The 26825-nt window shown below is 42.4% G+C and overlaps 1 protein-coding gene across 4 annotated transcripts in view; it reads right to left on the bottom strand.

Annotated features, from left to right (window-relative positions):
• Positions 1-26825, bottom strand: part of LOC121283291 (elastin-like) — a 315972-nt gene that overhangs the window by 204490 nt on the left and 84657 nt on the right. For all 4 annotated transcript variants that reach the window (XM_041197705.1, XM_041197707.1, XM_041197704.1 and 1 more), the window contains exons 4-9: positions 17653-17718; positions 14711-14752; positions 13073-13141; positions 8989-9018; positions 4712-4774; positions 3913-3939 (exon numbers count right to left, since the gene is read on the bottom strand). In XM_041197705.1, coding sequence (XP_041053639.1) covers positions 3913-3939; positions 4712-4774; positions 8989-9018; positions 13073-13141; positions 14711-14752; positions 17653-17718 — 297 coding nt within the window. The remainder of the gene's footprint in view (positions 1-3912; positions 3940-4711; positions 4775-8988; positions 9019-13072; positions 13142-14710; positions 14753-17652; positions 17719-26825) is intronic.

The following is a 26825-nucleotide window of genomic DNA, read 5'->3' as shown; positions in this document are numbered from 1 at the left end:
GGTGGGAGCAGGCCAAGCACGAACTTCGTGCATGCATAGGAGTGAGTGCTTCATAATCTCCCTGAGATTATGGAGAAAAAATATACAAAATGGAAGACAGAGTTTATTGTCTGACGTTGTTGAATTCAATTTTGAGTCCAGAAGGCTGTAAAGTGCCTAATTGGAAGATGAGATCAAGCTTGCATTGGGCTTCACTGGAACAGTGCAGCAGGCAGAGGATAGAAATGTGAGCATGAGAGGAAGGTGGCGCATTGAAATAGCAAGTGACCAGAAGATCTGGGTCATGCTTACGACTGAATGGAGGTATTTCTCAAAGCGGCCACCCAGTCTGCATTTGGTCTCCTCAATGTAAAGGAGACCGCATTGTCAGCAATGAATATAAACTGAAGTTCTGAAGAGTCATATTGGACTCAAAATGTTAATTCTGTTTCTCTCCATGAAGATGCTACCAGACCTGCTTAGTTTTTCCAGTGTTTTCTGTTTTTATTTTGTGTTGATTCCATCACTGTCACATTGACTGCCATAGCACATATTTTTCACAATATTAGATTGATATCACCCATTGCCTGTGTGCCATGAATACAATTAGAGTTCAAAATTCCACCCATTGCATATGTGCACACTTGTAAGGCAAATCGCAATAGAAGCCATATTAGTACAGGCATCTGCGTGCATAGGGACCATCTGCCAGAAGTAAGAAGAACAGGCAGATCTTGAGATTAATCAGCATGCAAGGATGATTTGACACTTGTGCCATTTTGTGCAGCAAAATGCTCCAGCTAATGCCCTCTTTTAATCTTGCAAAGGAACCAAAACTGCATTGCTTGTGTCTATGAATGTGAACATGGCAATGAACCTTTTCATATCTGGCTCTTTCCTGGTTAAAACTGGAGGTATTTTTCAACGCCTCACAGTTTGCCCCCCACTGTTGCGTGAGGGATGTTGCGGTGCTCGCCATTCATTGAGAGCTAATTACATTTCATTCTGTCTTGCCACAGAGCAGCAAATAGGGCAAACATTCAGCTTCACTAGGATTGCAGGCTTACGCATGTTGCAGAATCACAGAGTTGTTACAGTGCAGAAGGAGGCCCTTCAGCCCATCTTGTCTGCACTGGCAGAAGCCAATGTTGAAGCCAATGACTGCATGCCCATTGCTTTGTGGACAATGCTAGTAAGCTCTTCCCTATATTCAAAGCAAAGGTGTTTCTACCCCTTCAATGTCCAGCTTGTGTGTTACCACGGGCAGTGAACCAAGCAGGTCAATGTCCAGTATTTTGGCAGTAGTCATGATACCTTCATTTTGTGGCAATTCACTGAATTAACTGCAAATGAGCCACCAACACAAACCAAAAGATGGCTACTGGGTGACAAAGGCTATCAGCTGACCATACGGCTGATGACACCAGTGAGCGATCCATGCATATGTGTGCAGAATGCATACAACAAAAGCAATGTTGCCATATGAAATCTGTTAGAGTGGACCAATAGCATACTGAAACAATGCTTCCACTGCCCAGAACATACTGGAAGAGCCCTGCAGTGCTTGGCAGAGTGAGTACTAATTAGTTGTCGTCTGTTGCATGCAGCAAAACCATTCAATTTTGAGGGAATGGTCATTGCTACCATTTATAGGGTGAGCAGCTCAGCAGCAGGAACCTGAGGATCAGGAGGAAGAGAAGCAGCATGAGGACAGAAAGAGGAGCAGGAGGAAGAGGAAAAGGGAGGAGGCAACCTTATAAGCCTCTTTCTGGCCAGGCTGTCTATGAAGAACTCACTTGAGCGCCATGCTAGTAACTGCAAACCCAATTCTCTATTCAACAGTCCCACACTATACTTTTCCACTGTCACTGAGCATCACAGTGTCTGTTTAGTCTCAATCCACAACCAAATAAACATTCCAAACAAAATTTATAAATCAACTCATCAAATTACATACAAAATTCAACCAAGCACCTTTGTGTATCCTGTTGCTGCCTGCCTTCTATACACCTTTATCTGTCCAGGTATTTCTAAGAAATGCTGCTTCAGTGGCTGCAGCATGGTTGGTGGAAGGCTGCTAGCTTTCAGCTGGGGAATACTTCAGGTGGCCTTCGAGGATAGATCCAGAGCTGCTCGAGCTCTAGGATTCTAGGATTGGCAGCATAATCTAAAAATTAGAGCCAGACCTTTTGTCATTTTGTTCATTAATGAACTGAATCTTTCAAACAGTGGCAATGCTGGGAACATGGCTGCTGCATGTGAAGATTTCCCTGACCCGCGCTACTATACATTTCTTCCAGAATCTTCTGATTCCAGCTGTCATAGAAATGCGCAGCATTCCCTGGAGCAAAGTAGAGTCAAAGGAATAGAGGACAAGCCTCCTTTTTACTGCACCAACTACCATATTCTGGTAAGCCTTAAAAGGTCAAGGGTAAAATTTTTAGCTCGGCTGTTGGGGGGTGGGGGGGATGGGCAGATGCCCAACCCGACTAAATGTAAGATGACGCGTGATGATGTCAGGAGTGCGTCCCGACGTCATCATGCGCTTGCACGATATTTTGGTTGGCGGACACACGCCCGAGTCGGCAATGCGCCTGCAAACAATTAAAAGACCCATTAAGGCCATTACAAAGTTAATTACAATAAACTTTTCTCTGACATCCAACCTTATGGTTGGTGGGCAGGCAAAAAAGCCAAGCGGCCTTTGCACTTTTTGGAAAACCTCATCCACGGGCAAGATTAGGTTTCTAAAAGCAGATAAATATCAAATATAAACATTATTTTTTCATTAATAACATGTCCCTGCTCATGTGACAGAGGGGACATGTTTCATAACATTTATAAAAATCTTTAATATTTTTTGAAATCAGTTCATCTCCCTGAGGCATCTCTGTCTCAGGAAGATTATAAAGCGCACACCCGCGTGCATGCACGAAGTTTGCGCTCACCCAGCTCGCATTGCCCCCCACCCCCCGCCACACCCCCCCAACAGCCCACACAGGCAACACTCAGTGCTACCACTCTTGTCTCATGTTGGGCGGGCCTTAATTGGCCCGCCAGCATGAAATTGCCTTCTGGCCCTGATTGCGGGTGGCGGTTGGCTTCCCAACCGCACTTGCCCATCCCTGCCGAATCTACACACTAAGGGCAAAATTCTGCCCCAAGCCTTTTAATGAATGCACGTGGGTGGGCGCACTTCTGACTTTTGCATGCGTCTGCTGACCGAAATATCGTGCGAATCTGGGATGACGTCAGATGCTTACCTGATGTCATCACATGCTATTTTACACTCAAGCGGGTCGAGCGCGTGCCCACCTGCTGACTTGAAAATTCTGCCCTCTGATTCAGAGTTAGAAACATTTGCTCAGAGTTCTGGGCAGCAAAGTGATTGCCCATTGTAAGTTTAATCTCCCTGGGCAATTCTCATGTGGGTCCACACATCAAGACTTTTGCAGGGTCCTAACACGCATCTTCCGTCATACATCCGGTCTCCAACGATCCAGGTACAGGGGTATTTGGGCCATTATGCCAATTCTAACTATGAGAACATCCAGAAATACAATTACAAGTGTCAGAAGTAATTTTCCAAATTTATGCTACTGGAAGGGGGCCTTATCTGCCAGCTACACACGTTAGGAAATTGCAAACGTATGATTTGCTATTCATTAGACTTCTCCATTAGTGTGTGTGTATCAATATGCTAAATAAGCCTAGTGATAGCAGTGGAACTTTAATGGTGTTAAATTCTCCTCAAAAATTTTAGCATTGGGAACCCTACATATGTACAGAATTTCTATGAATAGCATTCCATCATCATCTTTTAATTTTGTAGACGTGGTAATATCAGCATTGTGTTCTTGCACCAAGAATAATGAAATTGCATGATTAAAATCTGTTACAACATAGTAAAATCAATTAGAAGAAAAAACTTACCAGCACTATATGGGATTCCATAGCCACCTGCAATATAATAATAATGTCAGTAATACAATTCAACAATAAAATCCAGATTGGATTGGATTACACCCAGCACAGAGACTGAAAATCAGCTGTAAAATGTAGCAAAACTGAAAGCATGGCCACTGTATAGTCATAATGCAGCATTGTGTGATAGGAGGAATTTGCAAAACGCCCTATTGCTATTCCATCAACTCTCAGATGCTGCATCATGGTTGAGTCTCGGTAGACTTTTGCAACTTGAAACAACCCCTGTACAAAGCACTAAACACACGTAGAATCATAGCAACAGAAGAATAAATTAACCAGCTACTAATCTAAAAGAAGTTGATCTCTTTAAATATAACTATTAGAGGATCCTTTCAGTTGCTAAACAGGTGTGTGAGGTTAGTTGGCTGGACTGTTAAGCTCCAAAATGGCATTGCAGGTGCCAAATCAGTGCTGTATGCTGATTGACATCATTATCTTGGCATATGGTGAGTGGCCACTGTGAACACGCTAATGCCTGCACTAATATGGCTTGTGGTGTCACTCACCCAACAAGTGTGCATGTGTGCAACGGATGCCATTTTGGAGCACTAGGGACATTCACAGTGCACAAAAAAAGGGTGCTTACAAGTCCAATTTCATCTCTTATTTCCAAATCAAGATAATATGCCACTCTGCTGGAATCTAGCCTCACCTTCTCCAACTCTGCTAGATCTATACCCCTCACGCTCTCCTCTACATGGTCAATTGCACCATTACATATGAAGAAAAAATGCATTGTACGTACCTGGTAGTTTAGGAGAGAGAACTGGATAACCAACAGGTACTCCTACTCCAAAGCCACCATATCCTATCAGAAACAAGAAGAAAACTCAGATAATGAAATCAATTTCCATGCATGGGATTAAATGTGTGAAAGCATAGCATGTGATGGTATCTGTCTTTCAATCTAAAAGAACCAATAAGCAATTTTTAAAACAAGACTGGGGTTCCTTTCTCTAGAAAAGCAAAAGCTAAGTGGTGACATATAGTTTAAAATTATGAAGGAGTTTGAGAGGGCAGATGTAGAGAAGACGTTATGGAGGAGTCCAAAACCAGGGGACAAAAAATAAGATAGCCACTCATCAGTTCAATAAGGAATTCTGTGGCAGAGAATTCCATAGGTTCACCAACCTATGAGTGAAAACGTTTCTCCTCATCTCAGTTCTAAATGGCGTACCACATATCCTGAGACTGTGACCTCTTTAGATCCCCCAAACAGAAGAAGTATTCCAGCATCCATCCCTGGCAGAATTTTATATGTTTCAATGACATCTCCTGTCATTCTTCTAAACTCCAGTGAATACACACCTTGTTGCTCAATCTCTCCTCATAGGACAATCCTGCCATCCCAGGAATCAGTCTGGTGAATCTTCGCTGCACTCCCTCAATGACAAGTATATTTTTTCTTAGGTAAGGAGACCAAAACTGCACACAATACTCCAGGTACAGTCTCACCAAGGCCCTGTACAGCTGCAGTAAAACATCCTTGCTCCTTACTCAAGTCCTCTTGCAATGAAGGTCAACGTACCATTTATCTTCTTAGAGTCATAAAGTCACAGAGTTATACAGAACAGAAACAGGCCCTTTGGCCTATCGTGTCCATGGAAAGACAATATAAAATAATTTTAAAGGGTGTTTAGGAACAGAGTGACTGGGGGTACATGTACACAAATCATTGAAAGTGGAAGGGCTGGTTGAGAAAGTGGGTTAAAAGACATGTGGGATCCCGAGCTTTATAGAGGCATAGCATACAAAAGGAAGTTATGATGAACTTTTAGAAAACTCTGGTGTGGAATCAACTAGTGTATCATGTCCAATCCTGGGCATTGCATTTTAGGAATGAATAGAAGGCTTTAGGGAGGTGCAGGAAATATTCATGGGAATACTTCCAGGGATGAGGAGCTTCAGTTACATGGATAGGTTGGAAAAGCTGAGGTTGTTCTTCTTAGAGAGGGTTGAATGGAGATTTCATAGAAGTGTTTAAATTCATGAGGGGTCTAAATAGAGTAGATAGAGAGAAATGGTTCCTACTGGTGAAACATTCAAGAACCAGACGACATCGATTTAAAGTGATTTGCAAAAGACCCAGAAACAATATGAGGAAAAGCATGTTTTTATGCACAAGCGATTAGGATCCCTGAGAATGTGACGGAGGCTGATACAATCATGGCTTTCAAAAGGGAATTGGATAATTATCTGAAAAGAAAACATTAACAAGTCTCCAGGAAAAAGGCAGGGTGAGGACTAGCTGAGTTGCTCCCATAGGGAGTTGGCACACACCCAATGGGCTAAATGGCCTCTTTCTCTGCTATAGCCATTCTATGATCTTACATATTAACCTATCATTTGGCACCTATTGATGCCTTTTGGAAATCTAAGTATACTAAAACTAGATCCCCTTTATCTGCCTGCCAGTTAAATCCTCAAAAGCTATAATAAATTTGTCAAACACAATATCCCTTAAACTAAACCATGTTGACTCTAGCTAATCATACAATGATTTAAGTGCATCAGTAAAAATTCCCTAATAAGACATTCCTGCATTTTCCCAGCAACTGATGTCAGGCTTACTGGCTTGCATTTTCTCTCTTCTTCCTTTCTTGAAGAGCAGCGTTACATTTGTAGTATACACCACACTGTTGTTTTACTGTGTTAAAACTAATTTTATTCGTAGAGCAAATCAGAAAACTGCATGATGTGTTCTCTGGGATATCCGAACACAAAACAGCTGATGTTTTGAAGAAAAAGTTTATAAAGTACCTGCAGTTCCCAAATCTTTACAGGACTATGTATAAAGCAGTAATAATGCTAAAAATATTGGAAGAACAAATTTAAAATAAAATCATAATCAAACAAGGCATCGTTTTGAAGTTTGCAGATAACACTAAACTAGGAAATATAATAAACAGTGAGGATTTAAGAAACAGGCTTTAGGAGGGAATAGATAAACTGGTTGGCTGGTGCTCAATCTTTCTGATAATTATCAATGATTAGAGGCCCAGATCTTTTGAGGAGCAACAATCATAGTCAAATTGCCGCTCTGCTCGAACATCCCTCCTGACTTAATATAGCTACACATTTCTCTGGGACCTTCCAAGCCTGACTTTCCCAAAAATGAGGAGCACAGCATCCATTGGAGAGTTCCATCACAGCAGAGTAGAGTTGTGGGGGGGAGGGGAGACAGGACACATTCTCTTTTTATGGCATTAGCTGCCATATGGTAAATGTCCAGTTTGAATGTTAGTAAATGGATGAAAGGGTGGGTGGATAAATAAGTGAATGGGTAGAAATGGAGTGCCTAGGTGGGTAGGGTGGTTAAGTGGGTAGGGGTATGTTGGTGAGGTTGTAGTTGGGTAGGGCAGCAGGTGGTGAGGTTATAGTTGGGTGGGCTGGCAGATAAGTGAAGTGTTAGGTGTGTGAGGTGGCAGGTGGGTGAGGTGGTAGTTGGTGGGGGAGTTGTTGCTTTGGGTCACAAATGTAGTCAGGAGGTCAGGGATTGGTCGGGGTATTGGGTCGGGTTTGTGTGAGTGATTGGGACGGGGTTCTGTAGTTACACAGGAGTTAATGTCTAACATTTCCTGGGTAACTATCTGGGTAATACTGCTGAACTGTCTGAAGCCTCCAACTCTAGTTCAGAGCCAGAGACATTTGTGGAGTGTCCTGGGGAGCAGGAAAATTACCCATCAGAAATTGAAACGTCCCAGGCAATTCCAATGTAGGTCAACGTTTCAGGAGTTCCAAAGGGTCCCAACCTGCACCTTCAGTCATGCGAACGATCTCCAACAATTTGGAGACCAGAAGATTTGGGCCAATGTCTTTATTGTCAGTTAACTATAGTTTGGGTTTATTTAGTGCCTTCAAAATAGAGAAACGCGGCAATTCAAAATAATAGGCACTGAACCAAAGGAGGTGATTTTCAAAGAGGTTACCAAAAACCTGATCAGAGAGGTGGGTCTTAAAATTAGCACTGGAGGTAGAGAAGTGGAGATAAGGACATGAATCTATCTGACTTATTCCATGCTGACAATAACTGAATCAAAGTAGCCTACAATACCTATTTAAGGCACATCACATTTCAAGAAACAGAAGCATCACATTTTAGTAAAAGAAAACCTTGGTTCGTACTTGTGTGTATTATGCAAATATGAATATTCATAAATGTAATAATTAGAAAGAAAGAATGTGTTGCATTTCTCGTCCTCAGAATGTCCCAAAGCATGTCAGAGTAAATTAATTACCTGGGAAGTGTAATCACTATTTTTTGTCAGCAAATGCAGCAACAAATTTGCATACAGTAATGTTCCAGAAAATAATTAGATACATGACCAATTATTCCGTTTTTGGCGATGCTACTCGAGGGCAGAATGTTGGCCAGAACACTGGCTGCACTCTTTTCTTCATCTTAACATCACGTCCAAAAGCTGATACCTCCCATGCTATTGCAGTCCTTCAATTCTGGACTTGACTGAATTGTCTCCATGTATTATGATGTTCAAATCCCAGAGTATGGCTTGAACAAGAACCTCTAACAATAGACCAGCAATGTTATCAACTGAGCAACCAGCTTAAACCAAATTAATTAAACTACTTAACCCTCATCCAATGATCCAGGATTCCACTTACTAACTCCAGAAACCTAGTCATGAACTTGGGACTATAGTCAGTAACTCTGACTATAGCAATGTTCCAAGGTTCCAAGCTGCTAAATCCCATAGAATATTTTGTCCAGTATTCCATTAACCAGCTCATTGTGATCACCCAATGATCTCTGATGTTGTTTAATAATTCTAGGCTAGAAATGAGCGAATGAATTAACAACATGAACAAGGCTCGATATTTTCCTGTTTATAGTCATTTTATCAACATAATTCTACATTCATATAGTAATGCAATTGATTGGAAATAGGATATATTCCAACTTCCTTATGTATAGGATGTGTTTTTAGTCATTTATTTTAAATATACTACAATTTGTAAGCATTAATATTAAATTAGATATAGGTTAGGATAGTACATCTTTACCTGCTGGATATCCATACTGACCACCAACACCTGCAATAACAACCAGCGTGACAAATTAGGAAATGCAATGAGAAGTCAATACCACACCTTAAATGTCTTGTGAAAAAAGGACATCCAATAAACTTTTTGAAAACAATGTATGTTTACTGTTATCTGCACAATCTTTGAGGTTCTACAATGCAGCTGATGTTGACTGGCAATTATTTTAGCTGATAAACATAATTCATTTTTTGCATCTACATGGACACATGGAGAGTTATTTATTGGACATCTTGGGGAGTTAAGGGTTGATATCAAACTTTTAGTATCTTTGAGCTACAGGTCTTGCAAGGTAAATAGAATGGCCTTGAAATGTCATGAGAAGGAAACATAAATTGTCTTCTGCTTTTAGGGTCTGTGGGCTAAAAATTGGATAGTGTCGATAATTGGGCATCAGGATCACGATTTGCATCCTGCCCCATGATTCCAGTGGAGGTCAGCAGCACACAAATTTTGCGCATTCAATTAATTTTCATGATTGTAGTGTGGGGCCAAACAGCTCCACATTGCCAGCTGCCTCTTTGCTCAGCAGGGAACCAAATGGTGTTGTGCTCCTGCACATGGTGCAGACAGGCTTCTGTATTTAAAGGCAGTCTGTCCCTCATGAATGAAAGCTGAACTGAATTACAGGAGATTGTTTCTGAATGCTATTGCTGTAATTCTAAACAAGGAAAATTGAACACCTGTGCAGAAAGGGGACTCCAGGAATATGGATGCAGTGGTGGAAGTGTACAGGAAGGGATATAGCTTGGTTCTGCGGAGGCCCAGAAGATCCTTAAGGTTGTGAGCAAGAAGGCAGCCAAGGAGGTCAATTCCTTGCATCTGGACCCAAGGATCTGACACCACAGCCACATGAAGTCTTAATGACCTCAGGTAGTGGTCATGGTCACTGAGTACATCTTCAAATGACATCTCCTATCCAACCCTCCACCAGCCTCTCATGCTGCTCGATGCACCACACCTTCAGTTATCAGCAACCCTTAACACTCAGGATTCAGGCTAAACAAATACTCACATAAATAATGCCAGCCTCACACCTGCATCATTATCCTTATATATCACCAGCCATTTAGCTATGGTATATCACCCAAACACAGAGTAACAGAATCACTGGCATTCTTCCCTCTCTCTTGCAGGACAAAGTGGCACATAATAAAAGTGAGCAGAAAAGAGCCAGCCTGGGAAAAGAACACCTGCATCTCCTGAGGCCTACAGAGGAGATGGCTCTTCACATCATGGGGCTGTCTGTAAAAGAGCTAGAGACATCCGATGTCACTGAGAGCATTCAGCATGATGGAATGTTCCTGCCTTGCCTTATGCCCCTGCTCAACTCTCAGATCATCCTCATCTTGCTATCTGGCATATTGAGCATCTGCAGATGGTGTGATCATGAACCTCTTGCTTCTCACCTGACTCCACTTCCCTAACTTCAAACTTTTCCCTCTTGTTTTAAGCTTTCAGATGTCCAAAAAATGCTGCCTGCCCAGTTGCAGCATCCCCAGGTGGACAGGAGAGAGCAACCCCACACCACTTATGAAGAAGGGCCTTTCACCTGATCTGGCACTCACAGCCACCAGTTTGGGTACTGGCCCTGCATGTACCTTGTAGGGAGCTGCATTTGGGAGTCACCAGGCTTCAGTGAGCTGCAATCAGGTCCGGTGTGAAGTGTGGCTCAAAAGCAAAATACTGCAGGTGCTGGAAGTCTGAAATAAAAACAGAAAATGCTGGAAATACTCAGCATGTCTGGCAGCATCTGTGGAGATGTATAATGTTTCAGGCCTGTGACCTTTCATCAGTTCTTCAAGAATGCTTCCAAGATCTGCTGATATTTCAAGTATTTTCTGTTTTATTGTTATTGCTCACTGGACGGTGAGGTCACAGACCAGTCCTGCCACAGGGGTGTCAGAGAAAGACTTCAATTGGTGGAGTAGAGAAAAACATTGATGGGCATGCATACCAAGATGCTGGGTACATTGGCTGGACTGCCAGACAGCCTCTTGTCACTGGCAGAGGGCATTGCACAGAGCTTGTCTTCTGTGTAGCCTCTGCTTCATTTCCTTGTCATGCAGTGGACCCAGAGGCATTGCAACCACATCCCCCATTATTGCTGAAACATTTTTGTGTATAGGTGACCTTTTAATCTGCTCTCCCTGTGAAGATGCAGCAAACCCCCTTGCCAAATACTGGAACTCACCACAAAAGCTCCAGCAATATTCTATGGACACTTTGCAACAGCAAAAGCTCTTAAAAATCCCCTTACCTGTAAACTGGGTGCCTGATCCTTTAAATTACACCACTGTTGGACTCTTTTTGTAGCTGAATGCCTGATTCTTGGTGAGTGATGCAAAAATTCATACAAATGGACATGCGTGGTCCAAATTTGAGCAATGAGCATCACATCAGCCAGTAGGGCTATGTGACATCAGGAAAGCACTGCTTAATTCCAATGCATGCTGGGGAAATCCATGGGAACACTCTTCTCAAGATAGCGTGCTGCATAGACCATGCCAAAAATGGCTGCCAGCACAGTCCACACACCCCCTGCAGCGGGGGATCAGTTTCTTTATGCTGGAGAGATGAAATTCACACCCTTTGTGTTGTAGATGAAACATGCTTGTGCAAAGAAATAAGTGACAACAATGACGTTAGCCATGAGCGATTAAGGGGTAACTTTAGTAGCTAGGATAATAAGCATAGATGGTGGGATCCATTTTGTAGTGTAGAAAGATAATGAATAAGAAAGCTGCCCTTCAAAAATATCAAAATCATTTGAGTCAGGAAGCCTTGTTTCAGGCAATTAGTGTTGGAGTAAACAACGATAACTGTTTACATGAAAAGACTATCTTCAAAGAATTTTGTAACAGGTAAGTTACAAGTTATTATTTGTGACACATACTTTTATGGCATGCAAAATATCATGTATAAAGGAGCATAGTTTTCAATAGGTTTCCAAAAATCTCAGAAGAAACAGAAGCCAAAAGGTGGCTTTCTTTGTATACAGTTAGGATGAATACTGTCCTTTATTTAATAAACTCTGTTCCACATACTCCAATATTAAGTATCTCATGCCTAACCAAAATGTATTGTTATGAACCAGAAAAGGAAGGAAATTGAATGAAAAAAACTGTCATGGAGTTTTCCTGATCTCCCACTGAAAACCCTGAAGAAATTATGTAAAAGCCCATTTACACAATTTCTCTGGGGGTTTCACTCATCTTCGACCAAAGATTGGGAACCCTGTGAAAATTCCAGCGGGGAGGAAATTCTTTTATGTAGCTTTGTTTTCAAAGGCGCTACACAGACCAGACTGATTCCCTGGGGACAAGCAGCATCACATGACATGTGTGCTGTTCTTCAATGATAGCAATTACAAACACTATGCAGACCACGCAGGTACCTTCAGCGCTGCCTGCCGCGGTAGAATCTATACAAGTCTGCATGGTGCTGCTAGGAGTATGCTAAGCTAACAGAATAGTATTTGTATGAAGCTGTTTCAACTCCAATTCACTTCTATCATCTACTCAAGCTGTTAAAGCTAAAAGCTAGTTAGAATCACTGTGGAGTGAAACTTCTCCAGAAGTCTCACTCGGTTCACTCTGCTTTGCTCCAGTGTTAGATTAGGCCCCAATTCGAGATGCATTTACAGCATAACTAAAGAACTGATACAAAAAAGACAATTCATACTAATATTACAGATATAGCCCAATTTCACCCTTGGATAGTATAACCTAGTGCAAATGATGCCAAGTGTGTTTGCACCTTTTTGTGTTGATTGCTATATCTTGTAATGGTATACGTCAATCTGATTTTATAATACTCCAAAATACTACACTAACACTAGAAAGAATATCAGATATAGGAGCTTATATTTCACCTCATTTCTATATTTCCTCAGTTCTGATGAAGAGTCATATGGACTCGAAATGTTAACTGTATTCCTCTCCGCAGATGCTGTCAGACCTGCTGAGTTTTTCCAGCTACTTTTATTTTTGTTTCAGATTTCCAGCATCCACAGTATTTTGCTTTTATATAAAAATTTTATTACCTGGCTTAGCTTTCAAACCAGTTCCAGTTGGTACACCGGGAAGCACGCCAAGCCCATGATGTCTTGCACCTTAAAATATAACACAAAGTATTTCATGGAAATGTACTGCTCCGTTTTTATAATTTCAAAAACAGAAATACATTGCAATTTGCTTTAAAAAGTAAACTATTTTGTACTTAAAACTACATTAAGCACAATTTTAGCTCTGACTTTTGGGCATCAATGGAGTGGTAGTGGCCCTAAAATCAAAGTACTACAATCACATTTAAAGTTTTTTCTAATCCTACCATTTTGGGTAGCACATTTATAAAGGCAGCCCAGATGGGAGCCTCATTAAATTATGCAAATTCTGGTCTTAAGAAGTATATAGGCTACCAATTGCAGTTTCAAGGTACAAATCAGCACCAAGCATGATCTGTCCATTTGTACCAATGGATAAGCAGACTAATCAATGTTTCTTCAAGGAACCAAGGGGAAGGAAGCAGAAAAAAATAATACTGAAGTTTCTGAGGTTCAACTGCTTCAAATGTTTCTTTTACAGGAGTAAAATTCATTTTCTTTGGAGCTTCAATTTCGGGTAAGGGGAAGAGAAAGATGAACTGGGAGGGGAATAATAACAAAAAAATAATTAACGCAAATGTGAACTGTAAAAGATGAGAAATGAACAATAGTGTCAGCACGAATTTAGGAGGCGTTTAGAAAGAAAAATGTTTCTATGCCAGTTTGACAACTTGACAAAGAATTTAACAAATTAAGCTTAGCAAATCAGCTTATGAATTCATATCTCAATAACCCGTAAGTTATGCCAATAAAGATGTGAAGTGCCCTGCATTTTTGCCAGAATTACAGTATAGAAGTGTCATAATGTTAAATACAACCTGTATCTTAGGTTGTGCAGTATTGTCTCCCACTTCAATTTCAGATTGGCTATATGCCACAGAATTATATTCAGAGTTTCTTTGTTTTGCCAGCTTTCTAAAGATTTTGCTAATACAGCAGTGTCTCAAATCTGGCCGTCCAAAAATCAGAGTTGTCTGAAAACTAGACAGTCTTAGAAAGTGCCTTGCATCAATTTTACTTGAGTAAAGTTAAAAAAAAATTACCTGGCCAATTTAACTAGGCGGTACATTGGCGCGATGTGGCACCTGACTAATTATCCCCTTTGCTGTTTGTGCACCAGTCTATTCCTACTCTTTGAGCGACCCTTGCCCTCACCTGACCCCACTTGACCCAAACCACCTATGGCTGAATAGACCAACCTGAAATCTGGAAAGATTTGAAATCCAGCATGGCCTCAATCCCCAGATTGCTGATTTTGAGACACTGTACCTACATTCCACATAAAAGTCAATGTGTAATGAACCATATGTACAGTTACAGTTCAGATTGAGAAAACTGTTATTTCAAACATTGCCAATTGGCTCCGAAGAAAATGAATTTTACTCCTGTAAAAGAAACATTTGAAGCCATTGAATCTCAGAACCTTCAGTATTATTTCAGTGTTGCCAATGAAAATGAAAGTAAAATGAAGATCTCTGAGACCACCCAACCTGTAGAATTACCAGTGACCAATAAACCACAGGAATGGTTCTGAGGGCTACAATTATTGTACACACACATAGTATTATCTGTACATACCTGGATATGCCCCTGGCACACTGGCACCTGGAACTCCGGCACCTGGAACATTATAAAATTCATAAGCTTAAAAACCATGTTGTTTCTGCATTTTAAAAAATCCTCAAACATGTTGTCACTTCCCAAATCCATGCCCGCCTTCCCCGGAGCTCCATGTTGAATCTCTCCAATTGATTTCCACCCCTGCTACAAACCAAAATGGCTCTTAAAAAGTCAAATGACATCCTATGTGGTTATGACAAAGGTAAATTATCCCTCTTTATCTTTCCCAACCTTTCTGCAGCCTTTGACACGGTTGACCATGCTGTCCTACTCCAAAGCCTCTCCACTGTTGACCAGCTGAGGGACACTACATTCTCCTGATTCTGTTCAATCGTAGCCAGAGAATGACATAGAAACATAGGACTTATAAGCAGGAGTAAGCCATTCAGCCCTTCAAGCCTGCTCTGCCATTCCATAAGATCTGGTTGTGGTTTCAATTCCTCTCTCTTGTCTGCCCCCAATAACCCTTGACTCCCTTGACAATCAAATATCTATCTAACTCAGCCTTGAATAAATTCAATGACCCAGCCTCCACTGCTCTCTAGGGAAGACAATTCCATGACTAACAGCCTTCCGAGAGAAAAAATTCTCACTTCTGTCTTAAAAGGGAGGCCTCTTAATCTTAAACTGTGTCCCCTAGTTCTAGATTCCCCCACAAGAGGAAACAACCTTCTGGTATCCACGCTATCAAGTTCCCTCGGGATCTTATATGTTGCAATAAGATCACCTCTCATTCTTCTAAATTCCAATGGGTATTTAGGCCTAACCTGTTAAAGCTTTCTTCATAAGATAAGCCCTTCATCCCAGGAATAAGTTGAGAGAAAATTCTCTGAACTGCCTCTAACACAATTATATTCCTTTTCAAATAAGGAGACCAAAACTATACACAGTACTCCAGGTGTGGTCTCACTACGGCCCTGTACAGTTGCAATAAAACTTCCTTACTTTTATTTTCCACGCAATAAATGCCAACATTCTATTTGCCTTCCTAATCACTTGCACACTACCTTCTTGTGACTCATGTACCAGGACAGCCAACTCCCTCTGTACCACCTACAATTGCTTTTCTTTCGATCCCTGCACAGTAACCTTTGGCTTCCCCCAAAGATCTATCCTTGGTTCCCTGGTATTTCTCATCCTCATGCAACCTCCTTGGCAACATCATCCAAAAACACAGCACAGTTACAACACCCAGCACTACCTCACCATCATCTCTGTCAACCTCTCCACTATCTCAAAATAGTCACACTGCTTGTCCAGCATCCAATATTAGATGAGCAGAACTTTCCTCCAACTAAATATTGGGAAGATTGAAGCTATTGTATTCAGTTCTTGCCACAAACTCCATTCCCAAGCTCCACTTCCATCCCTCCCTCTAGCAACTGTTTGAGGTTGAACCAGACTCTCTGCAACTTTGGTGTCATGTTTGGATCACGCTGAGCTTCAACTATGTATAAGAACATAAGAAATAGAAGCAGGGTAGACTACATGGCCCATTGAGCCTGTTTCGCCATTCAACAATTCATGACTGATCCTGGGCTTCAACTCCATTTTTCCACCTGCTCCCCATATCCCTTAATTTTCTGAGAACAAAAATCTGTCTATTCCAGCCTTAAATGTATGTATGTCCTTATTAAAACCAGCTACTTCCCCTCTGTAACATTGCCCAATTCTTCCCCTGCCTCAGCTTATCTGTTGCTGAAACCCTCATTCATGCCTTTGTTACATCTAGTCTATTTATACACTCCAAGCAGACCTCCCACATTGTACCATACATTGATTTGAGACCATCCAAAGCTCTGACGTCTGTGTCCTAACTTGAGCCAAGTCCTGTTCACCCACCAACCCTCTGTTTGCTGATCTTCATTGGCCTCCAATGAATCAATGCCTTGAATGTAAACTTGTGACTCTTCTTTTCAAATCCCTCCATGGCCTCGCCACCTTCCTATCTCTGTAATCTCCTCCAGTCCTATAACCCTCAGAGATATCTATGCGCTTCCAATTCTGGACTCTTGAGCATTTCCAATTTTAATTGCTCCATTATTGTGGCTGTGCCTTCAGCTGCTAAGGCCCTAAATTCTAGGATTGCACTCCTAAGCTTCTCAGTCTCTCTTCCTCACTTTCTTCCTTTAAGAAGATCCTTTAAACCTACCTTTTTAACCAAATGTTTGGTCATCTTCCCTAATAGCCCCTTATGTGGCATTTTATAATGCTCCTGTGAGGTGCAATGGGGCATTTTATGATGTTAAAGGTGCTGTAAAGGTACAAGTTATAGTTGTTTACAACTAGTCTGTCTGTTACCAAGAGCCAAAGTGGATATCAGCATTTTCTTCCTAGAGTTCTGCATTGCAATGCTTATTTTCAAACCTTACTTATATGACAATTGATAAATAACAGATCTCAAGCTGGGCACATGTTGCCATCCTCATTAGTTGTATAAGGACAGACGAAGAATAGTAGAATACATGGAAATAGTGTGATTACGTAGCATTGCTAGCAATATTGCTGAAATACGATTGGCACTGAATGATTTAGCAATGCCAACAGGGTAATCAGTTTCTAGATCAGACTTTGGTATCAGTAGAGTATATCAGAATTTCACCTTCGCAGCATAAATTCAACAGATGTTTTTTTGGGTGGTTATTTCTATATCTTGATTTGGGAATATCTAATCAACAGCAATTACTCTAAGTCTGCACAACTAAAATGAATAGAACACAGATATGTTCGCTCACTGCAAACTTATAAAAGTATGGGATGTATAGCAGAACAGACTACAACACTGAGTAAAATATGGGAGATAAAAAAAGCATAGAGTTCAAAGAGAAAAAGAGCACAGACTAAGACCTCAATAAAGAGAGAAGAAAAATAAGCCTCCCCAAAAAACAGAGGACTCTTACCTAAAATTCCAGCTCCTGGTCCAGTCTGGTAGGGATATGCTGCTCCTGGAACGTAGCCTGGTAATCCTGGAATAAAACAAGATATAAAGTTTAATCTGGTTTATTTAAATAAACATGACCATAATAGAACTTGCATGTGTGTTAATATGAAGGCATGAATTGCAAACCCTGAGATTAAGTGCATTAATTGAACACAGCTGCTCATCCCTCTCAAGATGCAGAATTTACATCTAGCATAGACCAGAGGTTTTCTTTCTCACCATCTGGGCAGAGCTACACATGCCACATGAAGAGATATTTGGAGAGAGAACAAAAAGCTTGGGCAAAAAGAGAGGTTCTAAGGAGCTCTTAAGCAGTTGAAGGCACATTCACCAGTGACAGAAGCCCCGGAGCGATTAAAATTGGGAATGCACAGAATTAGGGGAATGCAGAAATCTCAAAGAAATATAGGGGTGATGAGTAGAGGTAATGGAGTAGGGACTGACAAGGCTGTGGAGGGATTTAAAAAGGGTGAAAATTTTAGAACTGAGGTGTTGTGGCCAGGAGCCAATGTAGGTTAGCAAGCACAGGGAGAATGGATGATAGGGATTTAGGATGCTTGCAGCATAGTTTTGAATGAGCACAAGTTTGTATAGGGTGGAAAATGGGAGGCCAGCCAGGAAAGAATTAGGCTAGTCATGTCAGGAGGTAACAAAGGCATGGATAAAGGTTTTAGCAGCAGCTAAGCTGTTGTAGAAGGGCCAGTTAGCTTAGGTGGTTAAGGGGCACTGTCAGCGCAGGTTCAAGCCCCATACTCGCTAAGGTAGTTCTTGAGGCCTGTTTCTTCCGCTTGCCTCATTGTGATATCATGGTATCATTGAGCCTTGATTAGTAACCTTTGGAAACTGAGGACACTACATGAAGAGGGAGAGAAGCTGTAGCAGGAGCATAATCAGGTGATGCTATGTAAGTGAAGTAGGCAGTCTTGGAAACAGAGCAGATATGTGGTTGAATGAGCACCTCAGTATTAAATACACCAATAAGGTTGCAAACAGTCTGGTTCTGCCTCACATAGTAGCCAGGGAGAATACCTCAATAATATCAGCCTCAAGTCTTTTCTTCTCCTGTATAAACATTTGTAGTTTTTTCACCTGCGCCTCATAACCCTCAAATGCCTGGATGTCTTTTTCCTAATACCACAGCCGGAACTGCATGGTACTTTGGGTGGGACCAAACCAGCACTCTGCACATTTGGTGCAATTCCTGAGATTAAGATTGTTTTCCTCTGGTTACATAAGATTTCATTTATTGTGTTTCTACTGACATACACCATGGTGGTGGCTTCAATGATCTATCCATCAGTATTCCTAAATTCCTTTGAATTTTATCCCGTAGACTAAGACCAATTAGCTTGTAACTCTTTCGAGTACAAACACGTTTCCATCTGTTCCTATTCAGATGAAGTTACATTGTTTCATAGTTTGCCATTGTGAGATTTGAACTCTTGATACTCTTTTTGAGTAAACCTGTTTCCATCTGTTTCAGATGAAGTTACATTGTTTCATAGTTTGCCATTGTGAGATTTGAACTCTTGATCTTGGGGTTACAAACCCAGTACCATAACCACTTGGCTATTTAGGCCAAGCCACCAATTAGCTTGTATTGCTAGTGATTATTTCCCTTTCCCAATCTCATGGCATTTGCCACTTCTCAGCCAGTTTCCCAATCTATCTAAGGCTACTTAACTTGATTAGCCCTAATTGTTTGTATTTCTTCTGAAATTTTATAACATTTTGTTTTTGTTCCCACTTCCAAATTATTTATGTGCAGTGTAAACAGCCTTTTTACAAAATATTTCTTAGGATCCAATAAGCAAGAAGATCTTTCAATGCAACAGTCAGGCTAATCTTTTGGTAGACCTTTAGGATGTGACGCTGTATGTGAATGAGGCAAATATCAACTTATTCATGGAGTTTATAAAACTGCTAGAACTAAAGACCCTGAAGGAATTTCCTATTACTTAATTAGTCCAACATTCACAACAATTAATGATCTAAGATTGAAGACACAGTGATAGGAATAGTTGCATGCCATACTCATCCACAAGGAATTACATCTGGAGTTTATGAATAAATGTTTTTGACCATATACAAGTCAGTTAGCACCTATATCAAAACTGTATAAACTGACTAATTTATGAGTCAATTAACCTGACATAGTCTAGCAAACAATTCTTTATTAATTTTATAATAAAGAAAGCCTGAATTTTACCTTCAGCTACTTCAAAACTGTGAATAAAATTTTAAATTCTTCCTATTATTATCCTCATATGGTTAGTTGTTATTGCCAGTTATGTGATGCAAGAAATTATCCATCATTCTGCTCAGGTGATCTCACCTGAACTATGTCAAAAAGATTTACATATGAACATAAGAAATAGGACCCGGCTCCATGATTCAAAAAGATCATGACTTATCTTCTACCCCAACTTCACCTTCCCAATTATCCCCTTTTCCCATAATTCCCTTACTACCCAAACATCTATCAACCTCTATCTTGAATATACTCAAAGCTGAGCATCCACAACCCTTCCAGTTAGAGAACTGCAAAGATTCACAAACATTTGAATGAAGGAATTTTCCTCATGTCAGTCCTAAATGACCGATCCCTTATTTTTGAGACTGTGACCCCGTCAGGGGAAACATTTTCTCAGCATTTATCTACCATGTCAAACCCCTTGAGAATTTTATATATTTCAATTAGATCACCTCTTACTCTTCTAAACTCCAAGGAATAGAGGCCTAATCTATAGCCAGGAACCAGTGTAGTGAATCTTTATTGCACCCCCTCTCAGGCAGGTATGCTCTTCCTTAGGTAAAGAAGTCAAAACTGCACACAGTAGTCCAGATGTGGCCCCACCAATGCCCTGTATAATTGTACTATGACTTCTTCACACAAAAACACAAGAAATAGGAACAGGAATAGACCATCGAGCCTGCTCCGCCATTCAATACAATCATGGCTGACCTTGGGATTCAACTCTATTTTCCTGCCCACTCCCTTAAGCCCCTAAGAGACCAAAAATCTGTCTATCCCAGCCTTAAATGTATTCAATGATGGGGCATACACAACCCTCTGGGGTAGAGAATTCCAAAGATTCACAATCCTTTGAGTGAAGTAATTTCTCCTCAACTCAGTTCTAAATGATCGCCCCATTTTCCTGAGACTGTGTCCCCATGTTTTAGACTTCCCCCCTCCCAGCGGAAATAATCTATCAGCATTCACCCTATCAAGCCCCTTCATAATTTTGTAGGTTTCAAAGAAATTGCCTCTCATTTTTCTAAACGCCGGAGAATATAAGTCTAATTTACTCAGTCTCCCATTATACTACGACCCCTTCATCCTCCCAGGGACCAATTTCGCTGTGCAAGTATTCCAATGCAAGTATACCCTTTTTTATATGTGGAGACCAAAACTGCACACAGTATTCTAGATGTGTCTCACCAAACCACTGTACAATTGTAGCAAGACTTCTTTATTCTTGTAGTCCAATCCCCTTGCAATAAAAACCAACATTCCATTTGCCTTCCTAATTGCATCCTGCACCTGCATGCTAACTTTCTATGTTCCTTGTAAGAGCACACCCAAGTCTCTTTGAACATCAACATTTACAAGTTGCATATCTTTTAAAAAATATTCTGCTTTTCTATTCTTATGACCAAAGTGAATAACTTCACACTTCCCTACATTATACTCCATCTGCCATCTTGTTGTTCATTCACTTAACCTGTCTATACCTCTTTGCAGCCTCTTTGTGTCCTCCCAACAGGTTACCTTCTCGCCTAGCAAACTTTGATGCATTATTCTCGGTCTCTTCATCCTAGTCACGAATATAGACTGTAAATAGCTGAGACCCCAGCACTCAGCCTTGCGGCACTCCACTGCCAATGTGCCTGCCAACTTGAAAATGTATTGTTTATGTCCACTTTCTGCTTTCATTTGTTAACCAATCCTCTATCCATGCTAAAATATTACACCCAATTCCATGAGTCCTTATCTTGCCTATTAATCTTTTGTGTGGCACCTTGTTGAATGCCTTTAGGAAATCCAGGTATACTACATCTACTGGTTCCCCTCTACCTACCCTATTATTTACATCTTCAAAAACTCCAATAAATTTGTCAAACAGGATTTCCCTTTAGTAAAACCATGTTGACTTGTTCTAATCATACCATGGGTGGAATTGTCCCAGATTTGCATTAAGTGCTGTAGCAAGAGTGAAAAAAAGCTGTTTTACCCATAGGCCGCAATGACAGTTTTTCACACTGTATCATCCCCTTCCCAGCATGTCCTGCTTCATTAATAATGCTCTCAAAGGAAACACTCTGGGTCACTGGTGGGCAGGCTCGCTATGCTGTGACCTTAGTGCTTCCTCATTCTGGGCGTCATATTTAAAATGCACAAGAGCATAGCTTACTTCATGTCAACAGGCCAGGACTGTTCCAGACAACAGATGACACTGAAAGCAAAGAAGAGGGCAGCCCCCAAACTTGGTGATGCCTCTCTGGGATACCTGCTCGATGCAGTGGAAGGCCGTCGTGATATCTTCTACACCTGCTTTGATCACAGGAGGTCCACCAGAGTCACCATTCCGGCCTGGGAGGCTGTGGCAGCGGCAGTCAGCACCATCGGAGCACAGAGGTCAGCCATCCAGTGCAGGAAGAGGGTGAGTGCTCTCACCCGTTCCGCCAGGGTAGGTCAATGACCTCACTACTCTCAACTCACACACTCACAAATCCATTACACATCCACAGGGATCTCACACCTCAAGAGTCAACACCACTAAGTTTCATACACACCCGCACATCTCCATCAGGCTCATATCATCTGGAGCTCGCATCCTCATTCTGTCCATGGCTCCACTCACTACACAAACATTCTATGTTGTGCCATGCATCCTGCTCACACTCTCTCCATCTATTTTTATGCAGGAGAAGCTGGCTCATAAGAGCAGGGAGCGGTCCCAGACTGGGGGTTGAGTGACCCGCATTAGGCCCCTCACTTACTTTGAGGAGCATTCCATCGTGCTGACTGATGAGGATGTGGACCATGCCTGTGGTGATAGTGAAGTCAGCGGCAAACACCCAGATGAGGATTCTGTGCCACACCGTCCTTCCCTCAATGTAATTGTGAGTGCTCTCTCTCCTGCTTTTCACTCTGCTGTCATGCACTAATTATCTCTACTTTAGTTCACAGAGACTTCTGCCAAGTGACCGACACCCTCGGCCAGTCAGTCCCTCAACTCCATCCAGTGAAGAGGGCACCTCCTCCATTGAAGAGCTGGAAATGAGCAGCACGGAAGACCCGTCGCAACACTGTCCACCAGTGCAGAGACACACACCTTGGTGGGACCTAGATCTAGAGCAGGCTTGGGTTCACAACCTGGTGGTCACCGCATGGAGAAGTGTCTGAAGCAGGAGCTCCCCATTACTTGGAGGACTGCTGAGGAAGAGGTACCTGTGGTGTCCAAATCAGATGACAAGCCTATAGATTCGGCCTCCCAACTCATCCTGGAGAGTCAGCAGAAGGCAGGGATACATCACACAGAGCTGTTGGAAGCCCTCAACAGAGTGGCATGCGAGTTGGAGGAGCATGTCAACCTGCACTCTGATGAAGTGGTGCCCACATGTGCGCGCATGGAGGTCTCCATGGGGAGGATGGTGGACACCATGGAGACCATAGTCCAGCAGAATGCGGCGATGCGTGCAAACCTGCACTCTATCATGGTAGCAATGGATGAGTTCCTGCAGTGACAATGTGAGAGGGAAATAGGGCACCTTGACATCCAAGTGCTTCTTCCCCTCAAGGAGTCAGGCCGGATCTTCGGGCACCTGAAGGGAGGAAGAGCAGCAGCTGGACACCCCGGGACATCCACTCAGACATCTCAGAAGCTATCGCTCCCTCTGAACCCCCTTTGCCTGTGAGTACCTCAACCCGGTCCTCTGTCACTGCAGAGGGCTCAGCTGGCCCACAGGATGACAGCCAAAGCAAGCTGGGGCCCTCAAGATGCCGGCTCTCCAGACGATGCATACCAAAGTCTTCAGAGGCGATAGGCCCAACCATTGCACAGGCTGTCTCCTTCCCTGCTGCAGGTGCCAGAGCAGCACCTAGAAGTAGTGGTAGGCCTAGAAAAGTTAAGAAACTCTGATCCCAAGTGGTTTCACAGGTGAACACATTTTGTCACTTTATAATCTGAAAATATATGCACTTTCAGTTAATGATGTGTAATGTTGTCTTTCAGCTTTATTGACAGGCTTCGTGAGTACTCCTACTGCATCCCCAACCCCCCCATCAGCAGTTCAACTGCACACAGCTGGACCACGAGTGATTCTGGAGGGAGAAGTGTGAGCCTTGTGCAAACAATCTCCCACATGCGCGGAGCTTTCATCCATCACACTCACTTTACTGTCCCAAGCATTTTCAAAGCTGCCTGCTGGTGTTCTCTTTCAGTTGTCCACTTTAGCTGACCTGCATCTCCACCCACCCCCTGACTGCACTCCCACACAGCACCTGTGCCCATTCAACACCAGGCTCTGCTCACTTTTGATTTTGACAGCCATTATTTTGGTCAACAACACAATCATCCACCCTTTCCCCTCCGCCAGTCACCCATGTCCTTCCCCCCATCACAGTCCACCCCGGTATCACCTTCCATCTCCCCATTAACATCTAGCAACCTGAAGCCTTTCCAGGATGTCCAGGTGAACATGCACATTCCCTAGCTTCCTGAAAATCCCACCCCCATGTATAATGACCTCTCAGAGCTCCACCTTCCCACCCCCAGGGTCCATGTCTGCTCCCAAGTCTGCACCAACCACCCTCGCTGTCCCTTCTACCACTATTAATGCACCTTCACCCTCCCATGCTCCTGGCTCCTTCTGCCCCCTCTCACACTCACCATTCCTTCCTGCCATGCCCATTCTCAGTTCCCTCCAGAGGAGGCAGTCATTGACTCCACAGACCCCTTCCTTGCACGGTCACCAGGACACCCCCCTTACTCCCTCCTCCACCTTTACTCCCTCCTCCCCCAGACACCTTCTCCCCTCCGAACTCCCTTCCTTACACCTTCCTCCTCCCTTAGACCTACCTCTCCACATGCTGCATTCTCCCCTGTTACATCCTCCTCCCCACGTACTCCCTATTTCCCCCTCCCAACCTCATCTCCTGATACCTTCATTCCCCCCCCTCCCAACCTCAACCCACAACACCTTCGTCCCCTCCATCCCACCCTCACCCCACCTGGTACACTTTTCTCTTCCAGTCACAACTAGGCCTTCCCTCGTCCCACCCCTTGCCAACCATCGTAGCTGCTCATGGCCAAGATCATGACACTCTGAACCCTCCGACCCTCCCAGAGCTCCTTCATGGTGGGGTCAAGTCCATGAGAATCTACCCAGCGTGCAATGCACGTGTTCCTCCAGGGTCCGGTAGCTGTAGGGCTCCAGTATTTTCTTCTCCTCGGATGACTGCAATCTGAGCAAGGCCCTAAAGGCCTAAAGGTGAGTCCCAACTTCTGCACATCTTTGCTTGTCCAGACATATTCTGGGCCAGTGTGCTTTCCCATTGGTATAACTGTAAATCAGTTATGGGGGGACGATTCCAGTTGAGCCTTACTTTGCATCCCATTGCCGGGATGCAAATCGGGTTCTCACTGGCCTCCAGCAGGATTTGCATTCCACCATGACGGACACCATTGGATGATCCCACTGTGCTTTCACGCTTGCATGAAACTGATTTCGGCCCCACATGCCAAATTGTCCACCATGACACCCGTTGCCAATGGAACCAGACGATTCTGCCCATTTTTCTAAGTGCATTGTTAAAACTTCCTTTGATTTTAACATTTTCCCAACAACTGATGTTAGGCTAACTGGTCTGTAGTTAGCTAGTCTGTAGTCTCTCTCCCTCTCCTTTCTTGAAAAATGGTGTAATATTTGCCAACTATTCTGGGATCTATAGAATTTTGGAAGTTCAAAACCAACGAACTGACTATCTCTGCAACTATCCCTTTAAAACCGCAGAGTGCAGATCATCAGGTCCATGGGTTTGCTGCCATTTATTTATATTAATTTCTCCAGCATGGTTTCTTTTACTTATATTGATTTTTAAAAATTCCTCATTCTCACTAGTCTCTTGGTTTCCCCATTATTTCTGGAATTTCTTTGCATATTCTACCATAAAAACAAATGCAAATTGTTGTTTTATGACTCTGCACCATTTCCTTATTTGTCATTATTCCTTGTTACAAGGTGCTCAGAAAAGATAGGAAAGGGAAAAAAGGAGGAGGGTTGGTATTTTTGGTTAAGGAGAGTATTGCAATACTGGAGGAAGAGGATGTGTCAGAGGATTCAAGGACAGAATCGATTTGACTAGAGCTAAGGAACAAGAAGGGTGCAATTACATTGCTTGGTGTATTATATAGATCACCAGCTAGTGGGAAGGATATAGAGGAACAAATCTGCAAGGAAATTACAGAGAGGTGTAAACATCATAGAGTAGTTATAATGGGGGACTTTAATTACCAGCATATAAACTGGAATAGTGGTAGTGAAAGGGGCAGTGAGGGACAAACGTTCCTAGATTGTGTTCAGGAGAACTTCCTACAGCAATACATGTCCAGTCCAACAAGAAAAGAGGCACTGCTAGACCTGGTTCTTGGGAATGAGATGGGGCCAAGTAGACCAAGTGACAGTGGGGAACATTTAGGGGTCAGTGATCATTGTATCATAAGGTTTAGGATGATGGTGGAAAATGACATTAGTCAATCCAAAGTAAGAATAATCAATTGGCAGAAAGTGGACTTCAATGGGGCAAGAACAGAGCTGGGCTGGATAGACTGGAACCAAAGGTTGGCAGGAAAAACAGTAGCTGGACAGTGGGCTACCTTCAAAGAGGAGATGGTTTAGGCACAGTCCAGGTATGTTCCCTCAAAAAGGAAGGGTAGGACAAACAAATCCAGAGCTCCTTGGATGAAAAAGGAGATAGAAATTAAGTTAAAGAAGAAAAAATGTGCTAACAACAGGTGTCAGGTGACAAGTACAATTGAGAACCAAGCTGAATACAGAAGGTTCAGAAAGGATGTAAAAAAGCAAATACACGAAGCAAAGAGGGATTATGGAAAAAGACAGCAGCTT

The sequence above is a fragment of the Carcharodon carcharias genome, chromosome 10 (genome assembly GCF_017639515.1).
Source record: "Carcharodon carcharias isolate sCarCar2 chromosome 10, sCarCar2.pri, whole genome shotgun sequence".
Lineage (NCBI taxonomy): Eukaryota > Metazoa > Chordata > Chondrichthyes > Lamniformes > Lamnidae > Carcharodon > Carcharodon carcharias.
Note: the sequence above shows the minus strand (reverse complement) of the source record. Positions and strands in the feature narration are given on the sequence as shown.